At 53.9% G+C, this 20,461-nt stretch overlaps 1 protein-coding gene and 2 non-coding genes across 11 annotated transcripts in view; all 3 read left to right on the plus strand.

Annotated features, from left to right (window-relative positions):
• PRRC2B (proline rich coiled-coil 2B) overlaps positions 1-19,948 on the plus strand; it is a 105,706-nt gene extending 85,758 nt beyond the window's left edge. For 5 of the 9 annotated variants that reach the window (XM_012744086.3, XM_012744085.3, XM_012744089.2 and 2 more), the window contains 15 exons: positions 77-222; positions 810-951; positions 2,671-2,753; positions 3,241-3,432; positions 3,571-3,768; positions 4,196-4,282; positions 5,317-5,421; positions 5,583-5,775; positions 6,662-6,759; positions 7,716-7,843; positions 8,330-8,570; positions 11,364-11,519; positions 12,057-12,148; positions 14,195-14,276; positions 15,493-19,948. In XM_012744086.3, the coding sequence (XP_012599540.1) occupies positions 77-222; positions 810-951; positions 2,671-2,753; positions 3,241-3,432; positions 3,571-3,768; positions 4,196-4,282; positions 5,317-5,421; positions 5,583-5,775; positions 6,662-6,759; positions 7,716-7,843; positions 8,330-8,570; positions 11,364-11,519; positions 12,057-12,148; positions 14,195-14,276; positions 15,493-15,627 (2,078 nt within the window). In that variant the 3' untranslated portion in view covers positions 15,628-19,948. The remainder of the gene's footprint in view (positions 1-76; positions 223-809; positions 952-2,670; positions 2,754-3,240; positions 3,433-3,570; positions 3,769-4,195; positions 4,283-5,316; positions 5,422-5,582; positions 5,776-6,661; positions 6,760-7,715; positions 7,844-8,329; positions 8,571-11,363; positions 11,520-12,056; positions 12,149-14,194; positions 14,277-15,492) is intronic. The other 4 variants (XM_076009135.1, XM_076009138.1, XM_012744088.2 and 1 more) reach the window with 3 other exon arrangements.
• Positions 6,284-6,369, plus strand: LOC142874717 (small nucleolar RNA SNORD62). The gene has a single exon (XR_012922356.1). It is a non-coding gene; the product is annotated as a small nucleolar RNA SNORD62 (small nucleolar RNA).
• LOC142874716 (small nucleolar RNA SNORD62) lies at positions 10,317-10,402 on the plus strand. The gene has a single exon (XR_012922355.1). It is a non-coding gene; the product is annotated as a small nucleolar RNA SNORD62 (small nucleolar RNA).
• Positions 19,949-20,461: the final 513 nt, after the last annotated feature.

Raw genomic sequence — 20,461 nt, forward strand, 5'->3', positions numbered from 1 at the left:
GGTGCTGGTTGGGTTGGGTTATTCTTGCCTTCTGATGACTGGAAACACTGTCCCTTCTCACGAAATCTTGGTTCAGATGCCATCATTGAAAATTGTGGGTCCAGCCCCGGAGAGGAGAGCGAGGTGGGCTCTATGGTGGGCGAAGGCTTCATCGAAGTCCTGACCAAGAAGCAGCGCCGCCTGCTGGAGGAGGAGAGAAGGAAGAAGGAGCAATCTGTGCAGGTGAGGGGGGAGCAAGGCCTGCAGGTGCCGAGAAGCCAGGGCCAGAGGATAAGAGAGTCTGAGTGAAGCCCACGGAAGCTGGGAGGAGGAAAGGCATATTTGTTAAGCATGCAGCATCACGCGGTGCCTGCCCTCGCCACAGACCTGTGGGAGTAGGTGATGTTATTGCTATTCTGCAGAGGAAGAAGTTGAGCCTCCAATTGGGTGTCCCAGGGTGGTAACAGCTTAAATGTGGCCAAGCCAGATTCAGACCTTCCCCAGCCTCCCAAGTCCACCCCCCACACACCGCGCTGCAGCCTGAGTGTGACGAGATTCCTCCCCTGGGAGTCTGGGGGTCACTTGGGTCATGAACCCTGTGCTACAGGGGACTCAAGGCTGGACACACACCGTCACAGTCCAACCGTCTGGCAGCCCTTTCCTGGGGTTGGGTTTGCCTGGCATTGCAGTGCTCTCTGTGGTTGAGGTTTTGGGAAATGTGAGTTCCAAGCATCTCTGGAGCAATTTTGGGTGGTGTGATTTTGACATCTGGGGAGAGTTTGTCAGTCTTCATGCCTCGGGCGAGACTGTCAATTTTTTCCTCCCCACAGGTGCCTGTCAAAGGTCGAGGCCTTTCCTCCCGTATTCCTCCTCGATTTGCAAAAAAGCAAAACAACCTGTGCTTGGAACAAGGTGATGTGACCGTGCCTGGCAACGGCCTTGGCACCGAGATCTGGGAGAGCAGCAGCCAAGGTAGGGACGGCACATCTGGGCTCGACCCCATGGCCTGAGGTCGCCTCACAGACTGGGATGTCCTCTCAGGGGTGTCCTGCTGTCGAGCAATATGTATAGGGGGAGCCTTGGCTGTTTCCTGGGCCCCTCTGCTGAGCCAGAGTGTCGAATACCCTCTCAGCACTGTTTGCTGATCATGTCTTGATCTGGGCAAGGGCAGCCCCGTGAGCCAAGGTCACTCTCTTTGCCCGCATCAGTCATCCTTGTTTGTCTTATGGAAGAGCAACAGGTGACTGATAGGGAGACCAGCAAGAGTGGAGAAGCTCTCTTAGCTGTTCTGTGCCCTTCCCCGGTCCCGGAGGAAAGTTCTATGAGCTCCTCCCTGAACGTGCTGGGGAAGGCAAACCTGAGTAAGGTATACCCTACCTTTTGCAAAAATTTGTTTTCCCTTGAATGATATTTTTCTCAATTTTATATCTAGTGCTATTTTTCTGGAAACTTCCTTTTAAAATATAAAACCATCTTTAATGCCTGCTTTGGGCAGGGTCTTGCACTGTGGACCCTGAGGGTACACAGACAGATAAAACGAGTGCATCGGTCGTTCTCAGGGGAGCTTGGGGAAACGTCTCTTCCCAGCTGATCCTTGTGCAAAGCAGCTGATGCTTCCAGAGTGCAGTGACTTGACTCCAGGGCCACGGCATGCCCCAGGATGCTCTGGTTCTGGGCCTTCTATTCAGCGTCCCCACACAGCCTTCCCTCAGTTCCTGGTGAAAACTTTGGCTCCAACACATTGCAAAATAATAATGATTTTGTTTTTTTTTTTTTTAGTTCTGGTGATATTTTATTTAGAAAAAGATAATCATTGATTTTAAGTTTTCCTTCTTTTGAATGCCATACTAATTACACATTAAGATAATGCCAGATAATAATAGAAGTACTTATACACTGAATATAAAGTAAATACAAAGTAACTGAAAAACTAGTTATTCATTATTCAACTCTGATTAAAAGGAAGTATGATGATCTTTTGATAAAGCATTGATAACAGTATGTTTGGTAGAGAGTGTGAGTAATGAGTATCATGGTATAAATGTCCAAAAATGCCCACCCGCGAGCTTGTTTGAGCAGTGCATGCTAGACCGAAGAGTCATCCCCATTTGTCAGATCTGTCCCTCCAGGACTGTGCAGTGTCTCTCTGGTTGCTCAGACCAGGGATCTGTGAATGGCTTCAGAGGGCCCCTGGGTCTTAAAGCAGCATGTAAAGTTTTGTGTGCATACATAGTTTTCTGGGCTTAGGGTCCGAGGCTGTCATCAGACTCTCAGCAGGGTCTGCAAACTAACAAAATTTGAGTAATACCCACTTGGGATATTTTAAAGACTTTAGAGAGGCCGCCAACTTTTAAAAATAAATAGGTGAAAGAAAACAATAATAAAAGGAGTGATAGGGAATTCAAACTGGTATGAATAAGAAATTGCAGTTGTGTTTACTGTTGCATATAATCCATAAAATATGGAGAAGCGCATTCAGGGAAATCCTTCTGAGGATGTTTGAAAGTTGGTTAAAGCCATCAGACCAGATCTGCTCATGAATGTGTCATTTGCAGGGGGGAGGGGAAGCAGTCAGGGGAATTGGACTTGTAAACTATACCTGTGCTTGTTTTTTAAGACTCATAAACTCGTGTTTTTCCAGACTGGTTGTTCCTCTTTGATGCCCTGACTCTGTCTTCCTCCCTATGGCAGCTCTCCCCGTGCAGGCCTCAGCCAGCGACTCCTGGAGGAAAGCTGTCACTGCCTTCAGCAGCACCGAGCCTGGCTCCGCTGAGGTAAGCGTGGCTGCGTCCGTGTGCCACTTGTGTGCTCACCGTCCACGTGGCTGCCCGAGGCTGTTCCCACGGGCCTTGGCTCATCACTGGTTTCCAGTCTTGATTCCGGGTCTGTGTGGGGCCTGTGAGAGGAAGAGAAGGGATGACGAGGGGAAGCCCCTGGGCAGGGAGTGGGATTGAGCCATGCCTCCTGAACTGGTCTCGGTGGTCACTCAGTCAGGTTTGAGTCACAAGTAAACTGAGTTGGGCGTTCTTAGTCTAGGGCCTCCGGAGGGTCTCATGGCCACGAATGTGAGCAGGCTCAGTGCCTTTGGCCACTTACAAGTTTCCAGGCACCATCAGCAGGTCAGGACCAAGATTAGGACAGACGTCGTGGGGCAGGCAGTTTAGGGAGTTGTGTCTCAGGGCTGCACACAGTCTTACTTTCTGGGTAATCAAGTTCTGGAGTTTGTGGTCCGGGCTCTAACCCATCTTGTGCTCTGCACAGCAGGGCTTCAAGAGCAGCCAGGGGGATAGTGGCGTGGACTTGAGTGCCGAGTCTCGGGAGTCGTCCGCAACCTCCTCGCAGCGCAGCTCCCCGTATGGTACCCTGAAACCAGAGGAGATGAGTGGGCCTGGCCTGGTGGAACCCAAGGCCGACAGCCACAAGGAGCAGGCTCAGAAGCAATCTGAGCAAAAGGTAACCTGGAGGTTCCCTCACGGTGGCCAGGGCGGAAAGGGCCGTCGTCTGTCTGCTTCCCCGATTCCTGGGGCACTGAGACACTGGAGACTATGGTCGTCCCAGTCTGTGTGTCTCAGCCTCTGCTTTTCCATTAAGGATTCAGAGCAAGGCTCAGGACAGAGCAAGGAGCACAGACCAGGACCCATCGGCAACGAACGCTCTCTGAAAAACAGAAAGGGCTCGGAGGGGGCTGAGCGGCTGCAAGGGGCTGTCGTCCCGCCTGTCAACGGGGTGGAGATTCACGTGGACTCTGTGCTGCCTGTGCCACCCATTGAGTTTGGAGTCAGTCCGAAAGTGAGGCTTTGATTTGTTTTCTTTTCCTTTTTCTTTTTGGTACATGGACAGGCCAGGGCTTAGACATGGTTGTTTCCTAGAAAGAGCAGGAAGATAGGAGCTGAGCCCATTCCAGGGGCCAGAGTGTTGGTGTGGGGTAATGGGTGGGGCAGGTGCTATTGATTAGCCTCGTAGGTTGCCTTGGCGGTACTAGCCAGGCTCAGCCCAGCAAGCTGGTGACCTTCCCTGTCTCCGCTGGCCACCTGGTGGGCAGGGAGAGAGGAGCAAGGGTGGCTCCCATTCTCACGTGCCACCAGGAAACATCTGCACGTCTTGCTTCCGTGTGGCTCTGGTGAATGCTGCTTAGTGAATTTTTTAGCTGTGGTTACTGTGAGCCTCTGGGGAGGGGTGAGCCGGGATTTAATGGGCTGTTTGCCCTTTTTTCCAGGACTCTGATTTCAGCTTGCCGCCCGGCTCTGCCTCTGGTCCCGCAGGAAACCCAGTTGTCAAACTTCAGGACGCATTGGCCAGCAATGTAAGTCTGCACCTGCATCTCCAGCTCTGTGTGTTCACCTGTGGCTGGCAGGCCCTGGGCCAAAGGAGAGACAGGGTGGCCTGGCTTTGACTTATGACTGAGTCTCTAGCTAGCTACATGTCCTCCAGCAGGTTGCTTAAATGTTCCACGCCCAGGTTTGTGACCTTCCAGTACACAGTGAGAATGGTGCTTTTCCGCTCTTTTCCATGCCCCGTGGAGGAGCCCTGAGAAGGTCTCCTTGGGATGCCCCATCCTCACTGCCCGAGGGTCGCTGCAGCCTGTGGCCTGACTCTGTTGTAATCCAGTGGACCTCCTGTCCCTCTGCTGCAGACTCCAGCAGGGAGACGCATGTGTCATGAACTGCTCAGGGCCACAGCTGAGACTGTCACGGCAGCGTTTGTCCCCCGCTCTGTGGCGTAGGTGCTCTGTGGGTGTGCTGAATGCATGGGCTCACTGGGCAGCACTTCCCAGCAGATTTCAAGGAACATCAGTGCTGCAGAATGTTGACAGTTGTTGAATGAAAAAAGTTATGTGGTCATGCATGTTTGGAAAAGCTGGGCTAAGCAAGTTTCTTTGCCCTGAGATCTCTCTGAGTGGCTGTGATGTGCCAAAGGACACCAGAGATCTGTAGGCAGAGGGCGTAGCCATTGCATTTCCAACCTCTGTCACCACAGACCTCTTTGTCACAGTTGGCCGAGGGCACAGCCCTCCCTGGCTGCACCAGGGTACCCCAGGCCGCATGGCATGTGCCGGCAGCCAGTCAGTTTTTGTGTTGTGGGGATGTGACCGCTCCTGTCCTGAGGCCTCTGGAGCATGGGTGTGGAGGTGGCTGTCCACAGACAAAGGCAAGATCTAGACGAGAGAGGTCTAGACGAGCTGTGGTCTCGGCTGTTGTCAGCTCCATCGTGGTGGTCTCAAGTACCTTGGCCTAAACTGAAAATGTGTTTGGAGAAGTCATAGGTGAATTTGAACAAGCGTCAAGCATTTTCTCTGCTGCTGTGTGTGTTCCATGGTTTCCTTTTCCCCCTCTCCAGGCAGGGCTGACCCAGAGTATTCCCATACTGCGGCGGGATCATCACATCCAGAGGGCCATTGGCCTCTCCCCAATGTCCTTCCCCACCGCCGACCTCACTCTTAAGGTAACAGCAGCCCTGAGCTGGGCAGGGCCCACACTGGTGCCTTAGCCTGTGAAGAGGCAGGAGGGAGGAGCCCCCACCACCCTGAAGCCTAGATTTATGCTGTGCATGGCCATCCCTGGTAGTAATCTTCATCCCTCCCCTCCCTTCCCTTGCTTCTGAAGATGGAGTCTGCGCGCAAGGCTTGGGAAAACTCCCCCAGTTTGCCGGAGCAGAGCTCTCCAGGAGGTGCCGGCTCAGGCATCCAGCCTCCATCCTCTGTGGGCGCCTCCAACGGGGTCAACTACAGCTCCTTCGGTGGGGTGTCCATGCCACCCATGCCTGTGGCCTCTGTGGCACCTTCTGCTTCCATGCCAGGTATCTCATCCCCCGAGCCAGGCCTTGGGAGCCTTCTCCACTTACTCAAGAGAAGTGTTGGATCAACAGCCCTGAACACCTTGCCTAGGCTTAAGGAGCATGTAGGAGTCAGAATTTGATTTTAGGCCAGGTGCTCATAGCTTCCCGTGGGCTGCAGATAACGCGCACTTCCTGCTTCCTGTTTCTGGGAAGCAGAATGCAGGACCATGCAAGGCTCTCCCACCTCCTAGAGCGAGGAACAAGCAGCCTTGGCTTTGAGTGAGACCCAGATCACCTGCCAGTGCTGTGCCACCTCTGCCAGCGAGCATCTAGTCCCTGTGGCCACAGTGTCCTCTGTGAAGTAAGGCTGTGATGGTCACGATCCGTGGGCGGCTGCACTGTGAAGCCAGCTCTTCCTAGCAGCTGAGCCCTCCGTCAGTGGTGGCTGTTTATCCTTCCTGTCACCTTCCTTGTCACTGTTTGTGCCCCAAAGGAGAGCGTGGGGATTATGAGGGCCCAGCTGCCAAAGTCTCAGTGATGTACTTCCAATAGATCCTTCTGACCCTCCACTGTGGACTCGATAGCAGGGAGATGAAGAGGACAGTGACTGAGAGACCGAGGCAGCCCTTAGACTAAAACGTCCCTCCGGAGTGTCTGGGCAGTGGTGTGTGGTTAGGTGGGAAGGTGGGCCTTATGCTGCAGCCTCCCTGGCTCCCTGAGGTGTGCCCCGGGTGTGCCGTGAGCAGGTGTGTACAGCAGTAGCGGGCAACCAAGCAGCCCCTGCGCACACGCCCTCACTGCACGGAGTGCCCTGAGACGCGCAGGCATGCGGTATGGCTCCCTGGAGGGACTTGGAGAAATGTGAGACTTGATCCTTTTCTAACCCACCCTGCCAATGTGTTTCCAGGCAGCCACCTCCCGCCTCTGTACCTGGACGGACACGTGTTTGCAAGTCAGCCCCGGCTGGTTCCTCAGACGATACCTCAGCAGCAGAGTTACCAACAGGTGATGGCAGCAAGCAGGTGGCCTGGGAGTGGGAGGGGAGACGAAGCACGGGCGTAACGGCCTTCTTTGCTTGTTTGTTCACCGTCTGTCTTGTTTTCTGTGTCCCTCTCATGCGGTGCCCAGCACCCGCACATCATGGCAGCCAGAATGTATTTATTGAATGAATGAACGGGAGACTAGGAAGAGGAGTGGAGTTAAATGCTCCAGACTCTGCTTAATGATCCTTTCTCAAAGTCCTCCTTCCCGCACCCTAGCTGGGGAATTAGCTAAAATGGAATTTTCTTTGGTGATCAGGTATCCTTCTGATGAAGAGAAGAAAAGCCTAGACTCCCAGGCATGGATGCATTAGAAAGAGGTAGTTTTAGAAACGAGCAGGTGTTTGTTTCTGTGCAGGACGGCATCCTGTCTGTGCTGCAGGGGCTGATTTAAGTCTCCCTGCTAACGCTGGTGCTGGGCCCTTCAGATGGTCCCGCCATCCCCACAGACCTGTGAACCTGCTTGCACCACGACAGTGATCTCACAGGCAGAATCTGTTCCAAGTGTAGGTTTGAGGACAGAGGACGTGGCCTGTCCTGATGTCTTTTTCAAAATGTATTCTTAACCGTTATTGTTCGTTTTGCAAGATTTTGATCCTCGTATAACTGGATCAAATTGCATGTAACCTTCTTTATATACATGTTAAAACTCGTCATGTTTTGAAATGCAGCTCTATTGGTATGTATAGCTAAGATTCCTTCTTGCCGCTGTACAGAATCCCAGTAGAGGAACATGCTATTCGTTTGGGGGTGCCACCCACTTTTCAGTCTGGCTCTACCCCAAGAACGAGGGAAGCCCAGGAAGGACGTGCTGGAATTGCATTTGGGGCACTGTTGCACCTGCCATGCGGAGAGGGGCTGGGGAGGTGGGGGACCACCTAGGAGGGCCTTGCAGTGACCTGCTCGGCCTCCCGTTCCCAGGCTGCCGCTGCCCAGCAGATCCCGATCTCCCTTCACACGTCTCTGCAGGCTCAAGCTCAGCTCGGACTGAGGGGGGGGCTCCCCGTCTCCCAGTCTCAGGAGATCTTCAGCTCCTTGCAGCCCTTCAGGTGAGCTCGTGTCCAGCCTGCGGAGCTGGCAGCCCCCTCTGCTCTGCCCTGCCCCACTCTGCCCCCACTAAAGCTACTCTGGGAGAGGCCGTGGTGGGCCTTGTTTTTCTTTTCCATGCCATCCTGTCTCGTACTCTGGATCCTCCCACCTCTGCCCCCTCTTCCCACCGTTGCCTGCCTGTGGCGCTCCTCCGCATCTGACACCCTGCTCTGGGCATCACAGAGGTCTTCCGGTGCCTTGTGCAGCAGGGATGTGTCCATTTGTTTAATCCAGTGATGCTCGAGATGTACGTGGACCAGCAGCATCAGCGCCTCCTAGGAACTTGCTGTAAATGCAGGTTCTCAGCCCCATCTCGGACCCTCTGGGTCAAGCCCTGGAGTGGGGCTGGGGTCTATGTTTTAGCAGGCCCCCAGGGATCCAGATGCTTGCTGTGTTTGAGATTGCTATGTATGCCTCCTAACCCTGTGCATGTGTCCCTTTTGCAGGTCTCAGGTGTACATGCACCCCAGCCTGTCACCGCCCAGCACCATGATCCTCTCCGGGGGCACAGCCTTGAAGCCCCCGTACTCGGCGTTCCCAGGCATGCAGCCCTTAGAGATGGTGAAGCCGCAGTCTGGCTCCCCCTACCAGACCCTGAGTGGAAACCAAGCCCTGGTCTACGAGGGCCAGCTCGGCCAGGCCGCTGGGCTGGGCGCCTCCCAGATGTTGGACTCCCAGCTCCCACAGGTCAGGAACTCAGCTGCCCATGTCAGAACACTGAGCCTTTTCCCACCACCACTTCGCCTTTCCCTTTCACCCACTCTGGGTATGTGGTGGCTCGTGCTGGTGTGGGGCCACCGCGCCTGGTCCTCAGGCTGCTAGAACTCGGCTTCTCCTGCATTGCCCCGGGGAACCTCCTTGTTCCTGGGGCGTGGCTTTCCCTGAGCACCCCACTCCTGCAGTCCCCCAGACGGGGCTGCCTCCTCCCTCCCTGCCCTCATGCTGGGCGTGGAAACAAGGTGGGCCTTTTCTTTCCATACTCATTGATGCTTCTAGAGCCCTCTCCCCGCTTCCTCCCTGGAACGCCAGCTGCCCTCCATGCTGCTACGAGCTCCACGATGCCACGTCCAACATACGCTCCGAGCCTTCCTCTCCCTTGGCCTGTGGGCAGTATTTGGAATCTTTGGAGTCTCTCCCTCGTTTGGCTGTGGCTGGCTCTGCTGTTCAGGTCCCGGTGGTCTTGATATCTGTGCGGATGAACCCCCAGGTCTCCTGGCCATGCACCCTGTCCTCCCAGCTTGTGACCTCATTGCCACCTGTGTCCTTGTCCACTTCAGCTGCCCGCTCTGTCCATACTCCCATCTAGGCCTGGCCATTACCTCCTGCATAATCTGAATTGTAAGGGTCTTGCTCACTTGTCACCTCTGACTTTTCTAAGCCACTCGAGTGACCCAAGTCCAAAATTCTTACACCCGGAGACCTACCACCCACCTTCTTGTCATCCCTCTCCCCTCAGCCACGCTTCCTTCCTGCCCGTCAAATCCATCAAAGCCACTCGGCGTTTGCATTCACTCCTGAGCTGCGTCACCCCAGGTGGACCCCAGCCCCAGCAGCTGTTTCAGACTCACACCCTCCTCCTCACTGCCTCCTACCCCACATGACCTCATGGCCTGTGTCACTAAGGGAATAGAAGCAGTGACAGTCTGCAAGCCCCCATAGCCACGTCTCCCTGCCTATGCCCCTGGGGTGGCCCCACCCCCGCACATCTCCATGTGTTTCCTGTATCTTGTGGCCTTTGCTGTCAGATTGCACATGTGCCACGGCCCTGCCCTCTTGATGGGGGTCCTCCTTTCGTGACAACCCCTGACAGCAGCATCTGACCCCATGATCCTGCCTCTTCCCTGAATCACATTCTTCACTCTGTTTGCCTCAGGCCCCTGAGTCTCCTTTGCTGTCCTCTCCCCTCCCTGGTCTATAAGGTGGCATGCCCCAGGTCCTTGGGTCTTTTATGAGACCTGTGGCTCTAAGTGCCATCGTGTTCTGATCACTTCCACATGCGTATCTCCTGTCTGTGTGCTGAAACTATGTCAAGTCCAGCAGACTGCCCAGTATCTCTACTCTGATGTCTCATGGGGTGTCAGACTTGCCACATCCAAAACAGTTTTCCTCCTGGTCCTTCTGGTTGTCAGCCACACCCGCCGTGGTTCCCTGCTTCCCCTCTCTGCCCCTCTGATCCTCCAGCAGGTCCTCCCAGCTCTGGCTTTAAAAGGATTCCGAATCCAGCTGTTTCTCCTCTGCACCCCACCATGCTGTCCAGGCTCCTACAGGGGCTCCTGTCTCACCCCCCTGCTTCTGCTCTGGGGCCTGGCGGCCAGTCCATTCTCAGCAATTCAGATCATGCCACACTCTGAGTCCGTGCTCTAAAAATGGCACATGGCCTTGTCATCTTCCTACTGCACCGAGCCTGGCGTCTGAGACTCTTGCCACCACAAGTCTCAGTGATGTGCTTCCAATAGATCCTTCTGACCCTCCACTGTGGACTCAATAGCAGGGAGATGAAGAGGACAGTGACTGAGAGACCAAAAGTGGTGCCTCCACCAGGCGCAGTGGCTCACACCTGTAATCCCAGCACTTGGGAGGCTGAGGTGGGAGGGTCGCTTGGGCTTGGGAGTTGGAGGCGGCTGGAGTGAACTGTGATCGTGCCACTGCGCTCCAGCCTGGGCAACAAAACAAGAGCTTGTCTAAGAAAAACAAAGTGGTGCCTTCCTATCCCCCTGTCCTGAGAGTCCCCAGGCCGACCTCCCCCCTTGCCCTTGTTCTGGTCGTTGAGGCCTTTCGGCCACACTCATCATATCACACTTCCAGGGCCCTCAGATCCCAGAGTTCGGCTAGGCCTGTTTTCTACCTCTATGCTCGCAGAACAGTAAAAGAATCTTGAATTTTTGTGCCGCACAAAGGAATACAAAGTTAGATGTGCTGAGCAGCTTCATCTGTTGGGGCTTGGCTTGGCCATTGCTTCCAAAAAGCTTCCTGACCCCCCCCCCCCCTAACTTGTTCTCTTCTGGCCCACCCTGCCCATCACGCACACAGGCACATGCATGTACATGGGGTTTGTTGCTGCTCTAGGCAGCCTGTGGCTGTGTCCGCATGTCACACGTTGCCCTGCAGCTTCCCCAGCACCGCCTGTGCTCCAGGAAACACTCGGACGGAGGCAGAAAGGGCTGAGCTACCTTTTTCAGAGACGTCGAGGAGACACATCTTACGCTGTTGCCTCCTACAACTGCAGCCAGCTTAGTCTGCCTGTTTTCTCACCACCTGGACACCCCAGCCAGATCTGCCCTGTGCCACGCACAGTGCGCAACCTGGGGAGTCCCCACTGTAGATGGAGTAGAAACTGGAGTCCTGACTGTATGTGCAGGCCACGCTTTAACTCTTATAGTAGGAATCTGAGGTGTATTTGTGGTCACTCCTGGGTGTGTGTTTCATTAGGCTTTCTCCCCAGCGTCCATTCATCCTCCTGACAATCCCTGTTGCCCACAGCTGACCATGCCACTGCCTCGGTATGGCTCCGGGCAGCAGCCGCTGATCCTGCCGCAGTCCATTCAGCTGCCACCGGGGCAGAGCCTCTCTGTTGGGGCCCCCCGAAGGATTCCTCCGCCTGGGTCCCAGCCTCCCGTCCTGAACACCAGCAGAGAGGTAAAGGTGCCCCAGCCACCAGCGATCCTGGGGCGGGAGCTTGGTCTCACTCAAGCTAGGACCCTTGTGTGTTGGAAAGTGACAGTGGCTTGGGACGCAGGCTCCTGGCCTCACCAGTCCACTGCTTTCCCACACCACACAGTCCTTGCAGTCCCAAGGCTCAGGAACTCCTTGGTTGATGTGTAAGGTAGTAACGTACACAAGCTTGGGCATGCGCAGGATGCCAGGGCGGGAGGAGGGTGCACACGAATGATGCAGCAGGGTTGGCTGGGGCCACGTGCAAGGCCATCACAGATGTAGGTCCTAGGTGTGCATGGTCAGCCCTCCTACCTCACTCTAAAAAGAAAAATACCGTGATGGGCCTGCTTATAAGGAAAAGCCTTCTTTTTGAGTCTGGATTGGAAGGGAGGGGGGGTTGCAGACTCCTAGAAGGTGCCACCCTGGAAGTTGTCATGGGCCCTCGAGAACTCTGCCCAGCGTGGGGCAGTGAAGACTGAGACCATCACGTGACAGCTTGTTTCTGCTTGGTCTCTCTAGTCCTCTCAGATGGAGATGAAAGGCTTCCACTTTGCTGACGGTAAACAGAACGTTCCCACAGGAGGCCCCGTACCGTCACCACAGACCTACAGGTAAAGACATTCCCTGAGGTTTGAATGCCAAGTACCTGAGCATTGGCTGGAGATGTTGCCCAGAAGATTCCATGGGCCCGGGGAGAGTGGTTTGAAGGGCACTGAGGCCTTGTCCCCTTTGTAGGCCAATGTGTCACCGTGAGTTTCAGTGCCAGGACACACTGTGTTTCAGTTAACCAGGATTAAGATGGTGAATCAGAGAGTGGTTTTGTTCTTAATCATCATTATAAGATGCTCTGGGTTGGAGAGCTTTCTGGAAAGGTAGGGAAAGCATTGGCTAATGTTTTAATAGACAACAGGACCGACCCTGACTACTCAAAACTCTCACCAGATTTTTAGAAACAGGACCCACTAGCCAAGGTGGAGGGAGGCGTCTGGCCTTTCCCACAGTCTCTCTCACCTTAGTTCACCCTCTAACCCCTACCAAGGGACTTTCTACTGCTGCGTCCTGGGGTCATGCCTGCCACAACACAAACTGGCCCTCTTTTTTGCCTCCTTTGTGTCTGTCTCAGTGTCCAGGAACTGCCCCAGGTCCCCTTAGCTGGGTTCGGCGGCAGCTGTCGGGTTATGGTGGGAAACCTGGCCTGGCTCTTTCACCCCTGCTGGGATGTGCTCTGGTCCAGGCCCCAAGGGTTTGTCCAGCTGACTCTGGTTACATGTGGGAGGTTCCTAGAGACACCCTTGTGTTTGCAAATGAGTTGGACAGACAGTGACCTACAGAGCCCTGTGAAAGGTTAATGCTGTCACTCCAGGCACGGCGGGGCCACTCGGTGAACACACAGGTCCTTGCCCATGGGGAAGCACTCCACAAGCAGGTCCCCTTGGTCCCGGCTCGCTCTTGCTGCAGTCGCTTTGCCCCGTTGCTCTGCCTGTCAGCCTGTCTTGCCCCGTCACGGCATTCCGCACGTCCAGCGTCCTTTCCAGAGAAAGGGGTTTTTGTGACTTTTCCCCCATTTCATCTAATTTTCTGATCTTACTTTCCCTTTTGGCTTTCTTTATTTTTGTTAGTATGTTTTATTTTCCTATCATGTTTTTCACATAGGCCAAAACGTTAGAACTATACAAAAAAGTTAGATGACGGCAGCACTGAACAGGGAGTATAGCTGGAAAGAAAGGAGCTCCAAGTATGAACAGATGCTGTGGTCGCTGCTGCCGTGGCAGATTTTAGCAGCATGTGGCTACGGAACCTTCCTCAAAGAGGCAAAATCGAGAAAACAGAATGTGATGAGAGTTGCCTGTGCCCATTAAGTTGTAGGAATGGCAGCAGATTGTTCTTTGGAGGATATTTAGAAAATATGTCTTAACCAGTAGCCTTTGTTTTGATGGTGTTTTGGGGGCCTGGGGAAATTGGTGTCATTCTGTAAAGCAGGTGTTTCCCAAAGTTTTCTTGGAACCGAGCTGCAGAGCCACACCTGCAAGAAAGGGCTCCCCAGGCAGGCAGTCGGGTGTGCAGCATCTGAGGTGGCCTGTTGGGGGGTGAGTCGGGAGTCCTGTTGCCTGTGCACACGGCATGCAGGCATTTTGACCACGGAACCTTTTTCTCACATAGCACCTAATTAACATCCCTGGGAACTAACTGGTGGTTAGTGGAACACATTTAGAACCATGTTACACATTTTTGTTCCCCTGCCTCCTCTTAAAGTGGAGACTACACACATACTCAGCACAGTCCTTGCTTGTCAACCCTTTTGTCTGGGGCCTGCACCAAGTTGGTTCAGACCCTCTGAACCCGAGGTGGTCAGTGTCCGTCTGTCCATAGCAGGATGGCGGTTCCTGCCTGTAGCAGGGGCCTCAGCCCCCTCTCTTCCTTGAGCTCTTTCGGGGAGGTGCCAGGTGGACAGCAACCCCCACTCGCTCCCCCTTCTGCTTTCTTGGCTGCCTTAGGTCTCTGGTTTTTTCCATCTGAGAGGTCTGTGGACTGCCCAGAGTGAGCATCTTTGGCCAAAGGGCCCTTCCTTCCTCCTGCCGCCTCCCTGCGCTAGGCTTTGACTCCGTTTCTGTGGTGACGCGTCGTGTATTCTCAACCCCTGCCTTTGGTTTTTTCAGGCCTAGCTCTGCTAGCCCCAGTGGGAAGCCCTCTGGATCAGCAGTTAACATGGGCTCTGTGCAGGGACACTACGTTCAACAGGTAGAAGATGGCTTTCCAGACCCTTCCGCCCTGGACACTTAGGCCCGTCTCCAAGCACCAAAAGAGGAGGGACTAACCTATTTGAGTACTCCTTGTGTAAAGAGAGACATGCCCTGGCGGTTCGGGCATGGAGCCGGGAGCCGGGCAGTTCGAGTCCCTTCTGCATAGCTCCTCTTGACGGGGCATCTGGATCCTTCCTTGTCCTGCAGAGAAGGGAGGATACTGATTCCTCTGAGGAGGTGATGCCGGAAGGTGTGCCGTCCCTAGCAATTTGGGGCTGTGCAGGTGCTCTGGGAGACTTGGTTAGGTCTGTGGGTTAGTGCTAGAAGCTGGGTGGGGGGCGTGTGGTCTCTCTGGCGTGTGATGTGTCTCGTCTGTGTCTTGGCTGGGTGGGATCACAGGGGAAGTTTTATAAGAAGTAGGACTCCTCAGTGTCTTTTCCTGCAGGCACTGTTGCCTTCACTCTTGCTCTCAAACCTGTGCTGGGTGTGTAATAGAGTCGGCATGACTGGCTGGTGCAGGTGGGGGTCGATTGCTCTGTTTCACTCCTCCATGCTGGGCTCTGCTGGGGTCCCTAGCTGAACTGTATGGAATGAGCTTCTAAGCTTTCTTCCAGGCGTACTGGTCACTCTGTGACGTTTCGCTGTGCAGAGCCACAGACCATGGAGGGCGATTGGGAATCTCAAGGTCAAGCTAGGGCCCTAGGGAAAGGTTTCCTACAGTGGGAGTTGGAGGGTGGGGGCTTGGCTGAATTGTGGCCAAAGATCTGGGAAAAGCAGCTCTGCCTAGAGGCCCCACCCCAGCCTCAGCACACAGCTGGGGGCTCCAAGACTTATAGCATGCACTTGGGTCTATGTGAAGGGTTTTTTTTTGCCTGCGGGTATGGGGTGCACTGATTCGAAAGGTTCTTCCAGTCAGCCTTGGGCCAGAAATGCTTCCAGCCTGGAATGTGCCATTGCTGAATTCTTTGTGGAGGACCCAGTGTCCTCCTGCCTCTGAATCACTGCACTCAGTGCCCACAGGAGGGGACAGACAGAGCAGCCACTTTCCTTACTAAGAGAGGGACTTCTGCATTGGGTCCGTCAGCCAAGGCATGGACTACTCAGGGTAGGCTTCCTCTGCAACTCGGGAGCAGAAAGAGAGTGGTGGGAACTAGGTGTCCAAACGGTGTTTCTGCCTTAGGGTCACTTTCTTTCTCCTGTTCATCTGTCCAAAGGCAAAACAACGAGTGGATGACAAGCCCAGCCTGGGAGCCGTGAAGCTGCAGGAGGCCCCCTCAGCCGCCTCCCAGATGAAGCGAACCGGAGCGATCAAGCCTCGGGCGGTCAAAGTAGAGGAGAGTAAGGCCTGAAGCTGCCTGGCTGCCACCTCGCCTCGCCCCACCGGGGACGGTGCCACCACTCGGCCTCAACACAGCCGGCATCTGGGAGCCTCACCAGGTCCATCGTCCGACCACCTGGCCCGGACTGAGTGCTTTCCCTCCTCTTCTCCGCTCCCGAAAGCTCTGTTGTCAACCAGCTTGCACCTGTGGATCTATGGCATCGACCCGCTTGCTTTGATACGAAACAAACAAGCAAACGACTCCTTCATTCCTGTGTCCTCCTCCCACCGTGAATGTGGAGTGCAGCCCCTCCCCGCTGCCTGCCCCTCCTGCTGCCAGGGCGCCTTCCGCGCAGTGCTTCCGGCCCCGCTGCCCTGTCCCTGGCACAGCGGTTTGGCAGCAGGGTCATTTTAGTCTGAGGCTTTTTGTTTTAAAAAGCAGCCAAGGTTTTTACAAAGGGGAAAGGAAAAGAAAACAAAAACGCAAGCTACGTCTGTATAGCTAAACTTTTGTACGTCCTCCGCCATCCTCTCCCTCCCCTTCCATCTCTAACGATTTCTTTCACCTTAAGAGATGATTCTTAAGAACATGTCCCCTCCTGCTCCCTGTCAGCTAGGTAACCTTCGAGGTTATTAAGGACGCTGGTCAGAGCCCCCCGGTGTCCAGCTGCCCGCTGCAGCTGGTGAACGGCAGCAGGTGGGCTGGCATCTCAGTCGGGTCCCAGCTCCCGGCCTGGTGGGCCCAGGGGGCTTCAGGCAGCCTAGGGAGTTGGTGATGGTTTAGAATTACACAGGATTCCTGTCCCGGGCTCTTCTAAAGCCAGTGGATGTGCCGACCACTGGGCACCAGAGACGAATCATGGAGTCACTGGTGTTTTCCAGATTGGCCTGGATGGGGTGAGCTGACACGCCACAGGCCCATCGCTCTGCTCGGTTTCTGGGGCTCTGTGCCCCGTCCTCAAGGTTGCTGTGTTTTCACACGCACGTCCTTTCCTCGAAGCCTTCCCTAGTGTGTCATTTCCTTTCCTGGCCATCTGGAGCCTGCTGCTTTCTCCCCGGGGTCCCTGTCTCTCCACCTCTCAGCAGCTCTTCACTGAACCACACGGTGACAATGTTTGGTCAACTCTGCAGCGAAGGCTTGTGGTCCCTAAGTAAGGCCGCCGGGCGTTTTTCTCCTCGTTCTTCGTCTTCGTTCCCAGCGCGGGCCCAGGCTGTCGGGGTGGAGGGACCTGTGCTGAGCAGCAGGTGTCAGTCCCACTTGTCCTCACAGCCCGCCAGGCAGCGTGCGAGGGGAGCGTGCGTTGCAGGGCCGACTAGTTCCACAGCAGCCTGGGAGCCTCAGGACGGCATCTCAATACTACAGAGCCACCCCTAGCAGAATGTTTGTGTGAGACTGTCTACGCTGGGCATTTGGCAGTGGTTTTAAAATAAGAAACAGAAGGAAATCATCCCAGATTCCGTCATTCCAAGGAAAGGGAAGGGGAGATGTCAAGCTTCTCAGATGTCCTTTAGGGTCACTGACCAGCCATCCACCTGCCACTACTATTAGTTCCACAGGAGACCCGGCTTGGAGAATGTGGAGTGGAGGCGGGCCGGGAGGGGCCCTGCGCAGAGCCTGCCCTTGGCGTCACTGTGGGTGTCTGACAGCTTTCGGGCTTTGGGTCCTTAGTTCTGTGTCTAGTGTAGCATATGGGAAGCAGCATCTTAGGAACTGCTGGAGTAACTTCCTGTCGCTCTTTGTGATTCTAAGGAGTTGGAGTAACAGCCTCTCCCCAAGCAGTGCCAGGGTGTCATCCTGGAGCCATCTGGCTGGGGCCACTTCATTGCAAGATGCTCATGTTTAGTTTCATCTGTACCTCTCAGCAGCCCCTCTTCCTGCCTCACCTTGACTGCACGTCTCTTCCTCCTCCATCCCCCGAGTCTGTGCTCTGCAGCCCCTTCTGCCCACCTGACAAGTCCCCAGCACCTGCCTGCATCCTCATCTGGGTTTTCCCCTCCCCTGCAAGTGTCTGGTCAGGGCCTGGGATGAGTCCTCTGCCCAACCTGCCTCCACACCAAGCCGTCCCTGGGTGAGTCTGGTCTGCGGAGCCACGCACGCTCCCCTCTGCCTGCGCACTCGGGAAACGCAGCCAGACCCTCACACCTGATGCTGGCCGCGCCATCTGTCAAAGGAAAAAGAAGTTTCCTCATGTCGAAATTGAACAGAACAGTCCCAGATGCCGTTACAAACCAAGACGTGTCCTTCAGGTGAACCTGCTGCCAGAATGACAGTACTTGCTGTTTGGGAAAAATAAAAACAAAAAGGTCACCTTTTCTCTATCCCTTTTCTCTTACCCCGTGGGTCCCTCCATCCTCCTCCTCCCACCCCAAATAAAGACAAAAAAACACTAGAATTTATTTATATGTATTGATGTTGTAGGTCTAGGTGAAAAAAAGTAAATGTTTCACTGCTCTGTTTATATATAATGTCTGAATTAATTCTGTGCGGGAAAGGCCAGGGAATTGCATGTGAAGTTCAGTGCATTCACCACCTCTGTGTGACCCATGCTGCATTCTCTTGCCCTCTGAGATGCAGATTTTAAATTAGACTCTGTGGGGGCAGAGGGCAGGCCTCAAGCCTCCGGATATCCCAACTCCTTCCTTGGTCTGATTAAATGCAGTTTTTAGTGCAGAGATGTTTTAAGGTGCAATATTTCTTACTTTTACATGGTTTTAGAGCCAAGCTCAAGGTAATAGGACTTAGGATGTTATTTTGGTTCCAAACCCCCATCCTCAGCACAGATACATGCGGAGGCTTCTGCCGGGCTGCTGTGGGTCTTGGCGGAGAAGGTGAAGACCAGCACTTTGCTGCTGCAGGGCTGGGGGTGTGCGGGGCCAGAATCCCCTCCCCTGTGCCTGTTCGCGCCACCTTCCTGTTGCTGGTGGCGTTGCCTGGGCCATCAGTGGCGCGCAAGCCAGTGCCCTTGCAGTCAGTAGTGTTGTGTTTTGTTCTTGATAGTTCAGAGTGTGGGGTGTGTTGGTAAGGCCTTGCTCACCCTCTTAAAATGCCTGTGTCAGCTGCGATTGGCCTGGTTTGCTTAACTGTTGCTTCCCCTCTTTTTATTCACATTATGATTGGTTTCCAACTTGGAATTCAAAGAACACGTCTGGCTGTGGGTTCCTTGAAGGGGAAAACAAAGGATGACTTTATTACATAGTAAGAGAAAAATCCATTCAATTAATTCCAAGCTGTGGATTTCCAAAAATCCATTCCAGCCACTTCTGAGGATGTTGGGTCATCTTGTTGAATACTGACATGGGTCCTCTCCAGCTATGCCATCGCCCTCCTGTCTTCTGGATCTGCCCTTTGGATGGTCAGTGATGATGTTTGTCACTGACGGATGCTCAGAGCCAAGGAGGCTGTGTGCGCACACGGGTGCACGGCGTGTTGTGAACTGGCCCATGGAAGCAGTTGTGGTAAAGCTCCTCCTCCCCACTGTTTGGTTTCCCTCTGCCAGGTAGCTGCATGTTGCCCCCCTCAAATCACTGTCCCTTGTCACTTCTTGCAGAGCAAGCCTGGGTTAGAAGGTCTGTTGTAAATGACCTTTGACAAACAACAATCCTAGAGTGTGTGCTTCGTCACATTCTGTGATGAACGAGGAAAGCAAGCTCTCTGGAATGTGAGATGGACCTAAGACAAGTGGGTCACCCGGGACAGGAGTGGCTCAGTGTTGGGGATGTCACCTGGCCATGCTCCCCAACGGCCACCAGTGCGGGTTTGGGTACTCATCTTCCAGGTGCAGGAGACCCTGCTGTTCAGCGTCCTCTGCCCTGGTTTGGTGGCTTCTGAGAGGGTAGCAGCAGCCCGCAGAGCGCTGTCCTCAGCATGCTAGGAAGCCTCCCGGTGGAAGCTCCTGTCAAGGCTCTGTGTTAAGACTTCTTCCATTGTTCAAAGGGGACACTGGACTCTAAGCTTTTGACCTCATGCCTTGCATAGTTAAAAAGGACTTGGGGGTTTTTTGTTTTGTTCTTGAGAGGGTTGTGTTTTGTTTTTGTTTTCTTTCGTTTTTATTTTGGCCTTTCCTCTCTTTGTCTTTTCATGTAGACCAGATATTTGAAAGGGCAGACGATGGCTAAAGGTGTAATGTGCAACTTGTTTATACGTTATTTTGGGGAAACTTACCTTGGATGGGAAGTGGAATCACGGATTCACCCGGCCGGTGCTGGCACACTCACCCTGCGCCTTTTCCCTCCGGTTCAGTACCTATTGTTTCTCCTTTCAAATATGTGATTGTACTAGCTCTTTCCATATGAAAGAATTCTCCTTATTTAAATAAAAAAAAGTAAAAAAAATAAAGCTGAACATGCTTTCTCAGGTTGTGTGTCCCTAGTTTCTCAGTATTTTGACTGCAGAGACCTACAGATGGAGGAGTTCTAATTTTATGAACGTGTTGCACAGAAATTAGGAGTGGCTTGGTGAAATGCCTTCAGAAAGCATGGGCCGTGGTGGCTCACGCCTGTAATCCTAGCACTCTGGGAGGCCGTGGCTGGCAGATTGCTCGAGTCAGGAGTTCGAAACCAGCCTGAGTGAGACCCCGTCTCTACTATAAATAGAAAGAAATTAATTGACCAACTAAAAATATATATATATATATATATATACAAAAAAGCCGGGCATGGTGGTGCATACCTGTAGTCCCAGCTAATTGAGAAGCTGAGGCAGGAGGATTGCTTGAGCTCAGGAGTTGGAGGTTGCTGTGAGCTTGGCTGATGCTAGCACGGCGCTCGCTCTAGCCTGGGCAACAAAGTGAGATTCTGTCTCAAAAAAAGGAAGCAAGCAAGCATTATGGGGAGAGGGTAGGCAGGTAAGGTGCGCACCTGAGATG

The sequence above is a fragment of the Microcebus murinus genome, chromosome 12 (assembly GCF_040939455.1).
Source record: "Microcebus murinus isolate Inina chromosome 12, M.murinus_Inina_mat1.0, whole genome shotgun sequence".
NCBI classification, from domain to species: domain Eukaryota; kingdom Metazoa; phylum Chordata; class Mammalia; order Primates; family Cheirogaleidae; genus Microcebus; species Microcebus murinus.